Source organism: Pteropus alecto, unplaced genomic scaffold (genome assembly GCF_000325575.1).
Source record: "Pteropus alecto unplaced genomic scaffold, ASM32557v1 scaffold273, whole genome shotgun sequence".
NCBI classification, from domain to species: Eukaryota; Metazoa; Chordata; class Mammalia; order Chiroptera; family Pteropodidae; genus Pteropus; species Pteropus alecto.
In genome coordinates this window covers 35,588-49,578 of record NW_006433963.1, presented here as the reverse complement: position 1 = coordinate 49,578, position 13,991 = coordinate 35,588, and the positions used below count along the sequence as shown (strand labels likewise).

At 33.6% G+C, this 13,991-nt stretch overlaps 1 protein-coding gene across 1 annotated transcript in view; it reads right to left on the bottom strand.

Annotated features, from left to right (window-relative positions):
• The window catches only part of LOC102883464 (highly divergent homeobox), a gene marked incomplete at its 5' end in the record, with an annotated part of 56,204 nt that overhangs the window by 18,134 nt on the left and 24,079 nt on the right, over positions 1–13,991 (bottom strand). Inside the window, one exon of the mRNA XM_015587083.1 lies at positions 9,148–9,355. Within this exon, the coding sequence (XP_015442569.1) occupies positions 9,148–9,355 (208 nt within the window). The remainder of the gene's footprint in view (positions 1–9,147; positions 9,356–13,991) is intronic.

Genomic DNA, 13,991 nt, shown 5'->3' with positions numbered 1-13,991 from the left:
AAAAACAGTAGAAAAGTCCAAAAAAAAACTTAATGAAAGAGAAGCGAACAACCTACCAAAGACAGAGTTCAAGACACTGGTTACAAGAATGCTCAATGAACTTAGGGCAAGAATAGATGATCTCAGTGGGGACTTCAACAGAGATAGCAAGTATAAAAAAGGACACAGAAACCACAAAGAAGAACCAGTCAGAAATAAAGAATACAAAAACTGAAATGCAGAATACACAAGAAGGAATCAACAGTAGAGTAGATGAAGTAGAGAATCAAATCAGCAAATTTGAAGACAAAGTATCAAAAAACATAGAATTGGAAGAACAAAATTAAAAGAGAATCAAAAAAATGAAAGTTTAAGATACCTCTAGAATAATATCAAATAAGATCCACATTATAGGAGTACCAGAAGTAGAAGAGAGAGAGAAAGGGATTGAGAACCTTTGAAAAAATAATGACAGAAAACTTCCCTAATCTGGTGAAAAAAATAGACATACAAGTCCAGTAAGTGCAAAGAGTCCCCAACAAGAGGAATCCAAACAGACTCATACAATGACATATCATCATTAAAATGCTGATGGTTGGAGACAAAGCAAGAATCCTAAAAGCAGCAAGACAAAGGCAGCTAGTTACTTAAAAAGGTACTTCCATAAGAACATCAGATAATTTTTCAACAAAGCTTTGCAACCAGAAAGGATTGGCACAAAATATTAGAAGTGATGAAAAAAAAAATAACCTACAACCAAGACTACTCTACCCAGTAAGGCTATCAATTAAAATTGAAGATGAGATAAAGAGCTTCTCAGAAAGGAAAAGGCAAAAGAAATTCATTACCAACAAACCAGAATTACAAGAAATGTTAAGGAGACTTCTGTAAAAAGGGAGAGGAACCCGTGAATAGGAATAATAAAATAGCAATAACTATGTACCTATCAATAATCACTTTAAATGTAAACAGATTAAAGACATTAATCTCCAGTCAAAAGACATTGAGTAGGTGAATGGATAAGAAAACAAAAACTATACATATGCTTTCTACAAAAGACCTACCTCAGATCAAATGACAAACACAGATTGAAAGTAAAGAGATGGTAAAAGATATTTCAGGCAGATGGAAATAAAAACTGCTGGGGTAACAATACTTATATCAGACAAATAGGCTTTTAAACAAAGGCTATAATAAGAGACAAAGAAGGGCATTACATAATGATAAAGGGATCGATCCAACAAGAGGATATAACTCTAGTAAATATATATGCATCCAACGTAGGAGAACCTACATATATAAAGCAATTATTGACTGACATAAAGGGAGAGATTGACAGAAATAACTCATGGTAGGAGACTCAAATACCTCATTGAGACCATTGGACCGTTCTTCCAGACAGGAAATAAATAAGGAAACAGCCTTATATGGCACACTAGACCAGATGGATTTAATTGATATTTTCAGAATGTTCCACCCAAAAGCAGCAGAATATACATTCTTCTCAAGGGCACATGGAATATTTTCCAGGATAGAGTACACATTAGGCCATGAAATAAGTCTCAAGAAATTTAAGAAGACCAAAGTCATATCAAGTGTCTTCTCCGACCACAGTGGTATGAAACTAGAAAACAACTACCAGAAAAAACCTGGAAAATACACAATGACATGGAGGCTAAACAACATGCTACTAAACAATGAATGGGTTAACAATGAGTTCAAGGAAGCAGTCAAAAGATATCGAGAGACAAATGAAAATGAAAACACAACTCAAAATCTATGGGGCACAGTGAAAGCGGTCCTAAGAGGGAAATTTATCGTAATACAGACCTACCTCAAGAAACAAGAAAAAGCTCAAACAATCTAACCTTACACTTAAAAGAATTAGAAAAAGAAATGCAAACAAAGCCCAAGTGAATAGAAGGAAGGAAATAATAAGGATCTGAGTAGATATCAATGAAATATAGACCGAAAAACAATACAAAAGATCAATGAAACCAAGAGCTGGTTCTTTAAAATGATTAAAAAAGAAAAAAAAAGAAAAAAAGAAAGATAAACCTTTAACCAGACTAATCAAGAAAAAGAGAGGACCCAAATAAAATCAAAAATGAAAGAGAAGTAACTATGGACTCCACAGATACAAAGGATTATAAGAAAATACTATGAGCAATTATATGCCAACAAATGGAAATATCCGGAAGAAATGGACACATTCCTTGAAACATATGATCCCCCAAGACTGAGTCAAGAAGAAACAGAAAATCTGAACTGACCGAATACCACCAACGAAATTGAATCAATAATCAAAAAATTCAGAAAAAACAAAAGTCATAGATGGACGGGATGGCTTCATAGAAGAATTTTACCAAACATTTAAAGAAGAATTAACACCTACTCTTCTCAAAAGATTTCAAAAAAATCAAGAGAAAGGAAGGCTTCCTAAATCTTTTTATGCAGCCACATTACCCTGATTCCAAAACCAGACATAGATATTATAAAAGAAGAAAACTATAGGCTGATATCCTTGATGAACGTAAATGCAAAACTCCTCAACAACAGAAGAAAAAAAAAAGGCATATGATAGAGGCTTTGTTCATCCTTTTTGCAACCCTATCAAAGTTGGGACAGAAACACGGAACAAATAGCAAGCAAAGTCACCTGGAATTTAGATGAACAGAAGCATTACAACTAGGGAGAGAAATAATTAATCAACCTGCAACAGTAGAAGGTAGGAGGGGGCAAAGATGTGGTCTCCAGCAGATGAATGGGACAGAGGCTACGGCAGTGGCAGCCAGTAGCTGCAGACACCTCTTAAAGATACTGTGTCCACAGCCAGACTTTTGCAGTGATAGACTTGCTCACTCTGAGCACCAGCGGCAGGTTGGCTGCTCGGGGTGGAGGGGGGTGGGGCACCAGAGACTTACAGGGGGGCATTGAGTTGTCCAAGTGAGGGCCAGAAGTGAGGTTTTCTCCTGGGCAGGAGTGATGGTGGTATTCATTGTTCCTCTGTTGATCCCTCCTCCCTTCCCAAAGTGCTGACTCAGAGCTGCCACAGCTGAGACCTCATTGAACTAGATAACAAAGGTCACTCTGCCAAAAGGATTCCTTGAAACTCCACCTCCCTCAACTTCTGGCCCCACCCAAGCCACATTCAGTTGTATCCTTGGTGAGTCTGGTGCTCCTTATTGACCCAACCCCAAGATTCACACTGGTGGCAGCTCGCCTCAGTTTCAGTCATGGCCTCTTGAGGCAACTATAAGCATAGCATCTGTGGATTGCTTGCTGATTCTTAACAGGTGACCATGGAGGAGAACAGGCTGGGGATAAACTTGGCCTGCAGCTGAACCCCTCTCAGGACTGTGCCACTGGACACCTACTACACAAATCCATGCTAATAAGATTGGGAAATGTAGGAGCTTTGCTTAGTACATAGAAACAAGCACAGAAAGGCAGCCAAAATGAAAGACGAAGAAACAGAAACTATGTGAAAAAACAAAACAGAGATCCAGGAATAATGGAGTCAAATAAGAAAACAGATGCAGAGTTCAAAGTACTGGTTATAAAGATGCTCAATGAACTTAGGGGAAGTGTAGATGAAATCAGTAAGAACTTTAAGAAAGAGATAAAAAACATAAAAATGGAAATAAAAATTATAAAAGGAAACCAGTCTGAAATGAAGAACACATTATCTGAGATGAAGAGTGTATTAGAGGGAATAAACAGGGTGGATAAAGAAGAGCAATGAACTACCAATATAGAAGAAGGGTAAACCAAGGACACACAATTATAATGGCAAGGAAAAAGAAGTCAAGACTATAATAATAATTTAAGGAGCCTATGGGACAAAATTAAATGTAAAAATGTTCAGGTCATAGGGGTCCCTGAAGGGGAACAAGTAGTTGAACTATTTGATGAAATAATGTTGGAAAACTTCCCTATCCTATGAAGAAAATAGACATACAACACCAGAAAGCTCAGAATCCCAAAAGAGATGAACCCAAAGAGGCCCACACCAAGACACATTATAATTAAAATTCCAAAGGTTAAATACAAAGACAGAAACTTTAAAGCAGCAAGAGAAAAGTAGTTAGTTCCCTACAAGGGAGCGTCTATAAGATTGGCAGCTGATTTCTCAAAAGAAACTATGCAGAACAGAAGGGCATGGGACAAAATATTCAAAGTGATGAAAACCCAGGATCTACAACCAAGAATACTTTATCCAGCAAGCTATCATTTAGAGTTGAAGCACAGATAAAGAGCTTCCCAGACAAAAATAAGCAAAAAGAATTTACCAACACCAAGCCAGTATTACAGGAAATGTTGGAGGGACTTCTTTAAGAAGGAAAACACATGTATCAAAAACATGAATGCAGAATGGTAATAACTACATTCCTATCAATGAGTACCTTAAATGGAAAAGAATTAAGTGTTCCAAGCGAAAGACAGGGTGGCTGAATGGATAAGAAAATAAGACCCTTACATAGGTTACCTATAAGAGACTCACTTCAGATTAGAAGACACGTACACACTAAAAGGAAGGGGATGGAAAAGAATATCGCCTTGATAGACTTAGAAGGTATTGCGCTGAAAGAAGTTAGTCAGATGGAGAAAGACAAATATCACATGATTCCACATACATATGGAATCTAAAGAACAAAACAAACAAAACAAAAACAGAAACAAACTCACATACAGAGAAATTGAAAGGAGGTTGGAAGGAAGGTGTAAAAGGGCAAAGGATTAAGAAGTACAAATAGATAGTTACAAAATAGTCATGGAGATATAAAATGTAGCATAAGGAAAATAGTTAATAATGTAATAAATACGTAGTGAGGAAGAGGGTTACTAGATTTAGTGGGGGATCACTTTGTGAGATATAGATCTCTAATCACTATGCTGTACAACTGAAACTAATATATTATTGTATGCCAATTATAGTTGAAAAAACTTATTGAATTGTACAATGCAAATACAAGCAACTCATTGTCTATTATATTTTAATAAAGCTGGAAAACAATCCTGAACAAAATATTAACAACTGAAATCAGCAAAATGTTTAAAATATCATACACTATGATCAAGTTGGATTTATTCTTTGGATGCAAGGTTGGTTTATCTGTATATCAATTATTGTCATATACCACATTAACAAATTGAAAGATAAAAATTATATGATTATATTAATAGATGCAGAAAAGTGTTTGACAAAATCCAGCATCCATTTAAGATAAAAACTCTTAGCAAAGTGGGAATTGAGGGAACATACCTCAACATGATAAAGGCCATATATGACAAACCAAAAGCTAACATTAAACTCAATGTGGAAAGGCTAAAAATGTTTTTCTAATTATCAGGAACAAGAAAAATATGTCCACTTTCACTACTTCTATTCAATATAGTATTGGAAGTCTTAGCTACAGCAATCAGACAAGAAAGAGAAATAAAAGGCATTCGAATTGGAAAAAAAGAGAAGTAAACCTATAATTATTTGTAGATGACACAACACTATACATAGAGAACCCTAAAGATTCCACCCAAAACCTGTTATAACAGATAAATGAATTCAGTAAATTAGCAGGATATAAAATTAATATTCAGAAATCAGTTGCATTTCTATACAGCAATAATGAATTATCAGAAAGAGAAATTAAGAAAACAATCCCATTTACAATTGCATCAAAAAATGTCTAGGAATAAATTTAACCAAAGAGGTAAAAGACTTGTACTTGGAAGATTATGACACTGAAAATAATTGAAGAAGATACAAATAAATGGAAGCATATACCATGCTAATGGCTAGGAAGAATTAATATAATTAAAATGTGCATACTACCTAAAGCTATCTATAGATTTGATGCAATCCCTATCAAAATATCAATGGCATTTTTTACAGAACTTGAAAAATAATCCTACAATTTATATGGAACCACAAAAGATCTCAAATAGCCACAGCAATATTAAGAAAGAAGAACAAAGTTGCAGGTATCACACTACCTGATATCAAACTATAATACAAGGCTATAGTAATCAAAACAGCATGATACTGTCATAAAATCAGACACATAGATCAATGAAACAGAATAGAAAGCCTTGAAATAAATCCATGCCTATATAGTCAATTAATCTGTGACAACGGTGGAAAGAATATACAATGAAGTCTTTACAGTCTATTTAATAAATGGTTTTGGGAAAACTGGACAGATACAAAGAAATAAAACTACACTACCTTCTTACACCATATACAAAAAAAATTCAAATGGATCAAAGCCTTAAATGTAAGATCTGAAACCATAAATCTCCTAGAAGAAAGCATAGGCAGTAAACCCTCTGACATTGCTCTTAGTAATATTTTTCCTGATATGTTGCCTCAGGCAAGGAAAAAAAAAACAAATAGGACTACATCAAACTAAATGGTTTTTGCACAGGCAAGGAAACCTACCACAAAACAGACAACCTACTGAATGAGAGAAAATATTCACCAATAATATATCTGATAAGGGGTTAATATCTAAAATATATAAAGAACTCATGCAACTTAATACCAAAAGAAACCTAACAATCCAATTAAAAGTGAGCAGAGGACCTAAACAGACATTTCTCCAAAGAGAACATACATATGAAAGGATGCTCAACATCATTAATCATCAGAGAAATGCAAATTAAAACCACAATGAGATATTATCTCATACCTCATCAGAGAAATTAAAACCACAATGAGATATCATCTCATACCTCTCAGAATGGCTATCAACATAAATCGAAAAACAAGTGTGGGCAAGGATGTGGAGAAAAGGGAATCCTTGTGTATGTACTATTGATGGGATGGTAAATTGGTACAGCCACTATGGAAAACATTATGGAGGTTCCTCAGAAAATTGAAACTACCATATGACCAGTGATTCCACTTCAGGTATTTATCTGAAGAAATCCAAAACACTAATTTGAAAAGATATATGCATTCCTATGTTCACTCCAGCGTTATTTACAGCAGCCAAGATATGAAAGCAATCCAAGTATCCATCAATAGATGAATGGATAAGGGAGTAGTTGTAGATATATACAATGGAATATTACTTGACCATAAAAAAGAATGAAACCTTACCATTTGTGACAACATGGATGGACCTGGAAGGTATTATGCTAAGTGCATAAGTCACACAGAGAAAGATAAATACAATATGATCTCACTTATATGTAGAATTTAAAGAACAAAATAAACAACAAACAAAACAGAAATAGACTCATAGATGGAGGGAACAACCTGATGGTTGTGAGATGGTTAGGGAGCTGGGGGCAGGATGAAAAAAGTGAAGGGATTAAGAAGTACAAATTGGTTGTTACAAAATAGTCAAGGGAATGTAAAGCATAGGGAATATAGTCAATAATATGGTAATAACTGTATATGGTGCCAGGTGGGTACTAGAATAGTCAGGGGAATCACTTCGTACATTATATAAATGTCTAACCACTATGCTGTACATCTAAAACTAATATAATATTTAATGTCAACTGTAATTAAAAAATTTAAAAAAGGGGAGAAGTGAAGAAGTATAAGAGGTTCAAATTTCTACGTATAAGACAAAAAAGTCATAGGGAATATAGTCAATAATATTGTAGCATTGTACGGTGTCAGATGGTTGCTGGACATATCATGGTGATCACTTCTTTAGGTATATAAATGTTGAATAACTGTGTTATAAACCTGAAACTAATACAATATTGTATGTTAGCTATATTTTAATAAAACATTTCAAAAAAACAAAAACAAAAGGCAAAAAATAAACTAGAAATGTAATGTTAATGTCCTAATTAATAAAATAAAAATAGATCAGTGCAAGATTCTCTCTATCACAGATACAAAAGACAAAATATTGTGTGATTCCATTTACATGAAATTCCCGGCAATCACAAATTTATATAGTCAGAAATTGGATGGGTGGTTATCAGGATTTGGAGGTGGGAGTGGGGATTGACTGTAAATGAACTAAAGAAAATTATTTGAAGTAAAGAAAATATTCTAGAATTGGATTTTAGCGATGGTTATGGTTGCAAAACTCTATAAAATTTATTAAAAAATCATTGGATTCTACATTTACAATGGATGGGTTCCTGATATATAAATTAAATCTCAATATGTGTTCATTAAAAAAAAGGTCACAGAAAAGAACTGTTTTTATGCTGGAAGTAAAATGAAAAATACTTATTATGGATAAGTGGTATAATTGCATGTTATTATTTGAATTTTCATTTAGGGAAACGCTGAGAAGTATTATAGAGATGATCCAGCCTAATTCCTTTATTTTGCAGTTGAAGAAACTAAAGTCTAATGACTTTGCCTGAAGTCATGTCATCAGTTAGTGGAAAATCTAGGACTTGCACACAGGTCGTTTGACTACTATCCTGGTGTTCGTCATATTATACCATACTACCTTTCATTACAATGCATTTATAATGCTCTAACCTAAATTGACTAGAATTCCAATAAAACAAAACAATTATGAAATACTATTGAGCCTTTGAAAGGAGATCCTGTGCTCACTTCGGCAGCACATATACGAAAATTGGAAAAGGAGATCCTGCCATTTGTGACAACACAAATGAAGCTGGAGGATATTATGCTAATTGAAATAAGCCAGAATCAGAAAGAAAAGTACTACATGATCTCACCTATATGTGGAATTTTAAAAAGTCAAATACATAGAAGCAGAGACTATAATAGCAGTTACCAGGTTGAGGAGGGGGAAAATAGGGAGAAATTTGTCAAAGGGTGCAAAGTTACAATTACATAGGATAAATAAGTGTAGAGATTTGATGTACAGCATGATAATTATAGTTAACAACACTATATTGTATCCTCGAAATTTGCTGGAAGAACAGATTTCAAGTGTTCTCACCACACAGAAAAACGGTAACTATGTGAGGAGAGGCTATGCTAATTAGCTTGACTGTAGTAATTATTTTATTATGTATATGTAAATCAAAGCATCATGCTATATACTTTAAATATATTTGTTACTGAAAAATAGAATAAAAAATAAGTATATTTCTTTAAAAATGTTTAACCAAATGTTTTGAAGACTTTAGAATTGAAGTCCAGTAAGCTGAAAAGCAAGCAAAATGCATCAAATTTACAAAAGCTATTATTAGGAGGTTCAACATATAAAATACCTTGAGAGCTTCCTTCAGACAAACAGATGGATACTTCATCATTCCTGTCATTATCCTCTCCTACTTCAGGACCAGCTCCCTCTCCTGGTGTGAGCGCAGACAAAGAACCAGACTCTGGCTGCTCAGAAAAATCAGCAGGGCCTCCTCTTGGAGGTGGAACTTCAATCCCCATTAAACGATATTTCCTTCTTCGATTCCCAATCCAAGTCTTTGTAAGAGAAATACAAGAGGAAATTTGTAAACATAGAAAACTTAGCAATTCTGGACATTAAAATAATGGATGTTCTATAAAATATAATTTAAAATAATAAATAGGTACCTAAGATAATGAAATTTTATTATTATTCAATACGCTAAAATAAAAATGTCTTCATTTTTACATATCTTATTAGCGGAAAGATGATATTTGTCTAAATATTCAGACTTTCAAACAACATGAAGTTCATTATAGAAAACTTTTTTTGTTTTTGTTTATTTGTTTTATGGAGAAAATATTCATCAAATCTTTTAAAAGGAACACGAATTGGTTCTTTTCCTAAAGGGTGTACAGTTATAATTATAATTCATATTTTATTTCTAATCTTGCTCTTTCTAGGTGAAAATGTTCTTTCTAGTAACTTTTTTGGCTCCATAATGGTTATCTGAGTATTTCAAGTATTCTAAAATTTCATTTTATTGTATTTAGAATAAATTTTTAATTTTTTATGTTAAAATAAGTTTAAATCACAGGAATTTGCAAAAATAGGTCTCCTTCAATCAGTTTCCTCCAATTTACATTTTACATAATTATAGCATAATAAAAACAAACTGAATATTGTATGTGTATACACTTCCATGTTCCTTTATCATAACATTCTTCTTCCCCTGCTTCCCACCATTCCTAACACCTGACAACCACTAATCTGTTTTCCATCTCTAAAACTGTGTAATTTCGATGTTATATAAATAGAGCCATATAATGTGTGACTTTTTGAAACTGACTTTTTTTCACTCAGTATAATTTCCTGGAGATGTATTTAAGTTGCATGTATCAATAGTTCTTTTTTTTTTTTTTTTGCCAGGCAGTATTTCATACTTATATACCACTTTTTCCCATTTTGTTTGTAATGTTTGTCTAACCATTCACTTGTTGAAAGACACTTGGATTGTTTCCAATTTTTGTCTATTACATATAAAGCTTCTATGAACAGTCATATACAGGATGTTGTGCGAATATGTTTTCATTTATATAGGATAAATGCCCAAGAGTGCAATTGCTGAGTCATATGGCAAATTACATGTCAGCTTTATAAGAACCTACTAAATTGTTTCCAGAAGACTTACAATTTTACCTTCCTACAGGAATGTATGAGAGATCTGGATCCTTGGCATTCTTGCCAGCATTTGGTATTGTCAGTATTGTTTTTTAAATTTTAACTGTTCTCATTGAGGCATGTAATGATAGAGCATCGAGTTTTTAATTTGATTTCCCCAATAGCTAGTGATGAAAAATTTTTAATGTGCTTATTTACCATCCGTATATCCTCTTTAGTAAAATGTTTCTTCATGTCCTTTGCCTATTTTCTACTTGCATTGTTTTTTAAATGTCAAGTTTAAAGAGTTCTTTATATATTCTAGGTATGAGTTATTTGTCAAATATGTAGTTGCAAACATTTTCTTCTCAGTCTGTAGCTTGCATTTTCATTTTCTTGTTTCTTTTTTGTTTATTTGTTTGTTTGGTTTTTTTTGCAGCACAGACACACAAAATTATTTTTGATGAAGACCAAGTTATTGCTTGTTTCTTTTATGGACTGTGTTTTTAGTGCCATTTCTAAGAATTCTTCATCAAGCCTTAGGTCCCAAAGATTTTCCCCTATGTTATCTCCTTAAAGTTTTATAGTCTTATTTTTTTTAAATTTAAATCTATGATACATTTTGAGTTCTTTTTTTTTTTTTTGTATAAGATGTGAGATTTAGGTCAAGATTCATTTATGTTTTCCTATAGATATCTAATTGTTCTAGCATTATTTCTTTAAAAAATATTTCTTTCATTGACTTGCTTTTGCACCTTTGTCAAAAATCAATTAAGCTGGCTATATTTGTGCAGGTTATTTCTGGGTTCCCTATACTGTTTCACTGATCTATATGTCTATCTCTCTGTCAATACCACACAGTCTTAATTACTATAGCTATATAATAAGCCTCGAAATTGGGTTGGATGGATTTCTTTCACTTTATTGCTTTTTCCCCAGAATTGTTTTAGCTTTTTTAGCTATTTCACTTCCATATGAATTTTAGAATTAGTTTGTCTACACCAACAACAAAAATAAATCTTGCTGGGACTTTTATAGAAATTGTATTAAACCTGTGTATCAATTTGGAGGGAGATTTTCATTTTTGCTATGTTGAGTCTTCCAGTCCGTGAACACAGAATATCTTTCCATTACTTAGAACTTCTGTGATATCTTTCGTCAGTATTTTGTCATTTTCAGTATACAAGTTCTGTACATGTATTGTTAAGATACATACTTCAGTATTTGGTTTTTTGAATGATTGCAGATAGCATATCTTTAATTTCAGTTTCAATGTGTTCATTTGTACTATATAGCATACAATTGATTTTTGTATGTTCAACTTATATCTAGATATTTTGTTGAATTTACTTATTAGTTGTAGGAGTGTTTTTGTAAATTTCTTAAGATTTTCTGCACAGCCAATCATGTGTATCTTTTATTTCCTTTCCTCGCATTGCTGTGCTAGCTAGAACTTCTAGTACTGTATTAAATAAAGGTAGTCAGAGTGCCCATCTTGTTCTGTTCCTGATCTTAGAATAAAAGCATTATATTAACGGTGTTATATTATGTTATAACACCATTAAGTATGATGTTAGCTGTAGGTTTTGAATGTTTTAGATTTCTTTTTTAGAGAGAGACTTTTAATGGTAAATTCAAGTAACTATTTCATATTAGATGAGTTGTGGTAGTGTGTACTTTTTGAGAAATTGATCCATTTTATCTAAATTGTCAAATGTGTGCATGTAGAATTGTTTGAAGTATTCTCTAATTATCTTTTTCATATCTATAAAGTCTATAATGATATCCCTGGTTCATTCCTGATATTAGTAATTTGTGTCTTCTCTTTTTTTCTTTTCCAGTCTTGCTAGATGTTTGTTAATTTCACTAATCTTTAAAAAAAAAAACACTTATTTTTCCATCATTTTTTCTTTATTTCTCTTTTTTTTACCTTTTGACCCCATTCACTCATATCATCCATCTCCCAACCCCCGCAACTGACAACCATCAATGTTTTCTGAATCCAATAATTAAAAAAAAAAGATAGACTTTACTTTTAACAGTTTCAGCTTTATAGAAAAAATAGGTGAAAAATAGAGTATCCAATTCCCTTAGTTTTTAACATCTTTCTAAAATTAATATGGTAGTGATGTCAGAAACATGGCAGACTAAGAGACATCTCCAGATCTTTCCCCTTGAAACAACAATAAACTGAACATCTAAAACTCAACAACAAACAACCAAACTGCATATCAGCATATCTGAGCATGGGATCTGCGTATAAGAGCTACCATAGGTCAGAACTCAAGGTGTCGGGTGGTAGATCAGGACAAATAAAAGAAGCTACCACTCTCAGCAGGAGCTCTCTGTAGGAAGAGAGAGAAGGGGAGAAGGCACGGCGAGTTCCCCGAATACTCCTGCCTGGAAGAGCTGTGAGCTCCACGTGGCCAGCAGGAGCGGCCAGGCATCAGGGCAGAAAGCAGAGAAGCGGGGACGGCAGAGTAACAACAGTTGATTTTTACTAGCAACGGTTGCAAAACCAAGGCTGAGTCACATCCCCTGTCCTGTAACCCAGACGGCCCCATCCCCATACACTCCAAGAGTGAATACCACAAAGCCTCAGGGGAACCTGAGCAAATGCTACAGAAACTGTCACTAACACTGACAAGGTCTGAGACTGAGGGTAGCAAGCATGATTAAACATCTGTAAGGGAAAAAAGGCATTATTAACGCTTTACGTAAAGCAGAAATCCAAGAGGATTAGACTCCACCTACTAGAAACCAAAAGAAAAAAGCATTCTTTGCAACAGGCTAGAGAGACCCTTATATAGTAAAGCTTCTTTCTGGAAATACAGCAAAATACATTCCATTAATGCCAAGGTGGAGAAATAGTCCATTAAACACCATGAACAACCAAGGCAACAAGGCATCTCAGAAAGAAAGAGAAAAATCTCCAGAAAATGAGGTTACAGACATAAAAATATATGACTTAAATAACAGAGAATTCAGGATGGTACTTATGAAAAAACTCAGTGAAATTCCAAAAGAGTAATATCAACAATTTCAGAAATTACAGAAACAGATGAGCAGAGCAAGGAGATTGAAACCCTCGAAAAGAACCAAATAGAACTGGCGATAAAAGACATGCTGCAAGAGTTGAAAAATGAAATAGCAAGTTTGGGAAATAGAGTCGACCAAATGAAGGAAAGGATCAATGATATATAAGACAGAAATCTAGAAATAAATCAGAAGGAAGAAGAGAAAAACCAAAGAATGAAAAAAAATGAAAAAGAAATATAAGAACTAGCTGATATCATCAGGAGAGGAAACTTAAGAATAATAGGCATAACTGAAGGCAAGGAAAAGGAGCAGGGAGTAGAAAGCATTTTCAGACAAATAGTGGATGAGAATTTCCAAGTATAAAAAAAATGAGCTATAGTTTGGAAATCAAGAAGTCAAAAGAACATCCAATTATCTCAACACGAAAAGGACTTCCCCAAGACACATTGTATTAAAATTATCAAAAATCAATGACAAAGATAAAATTCTCATGGCAGCCAGGGAGAAACAACG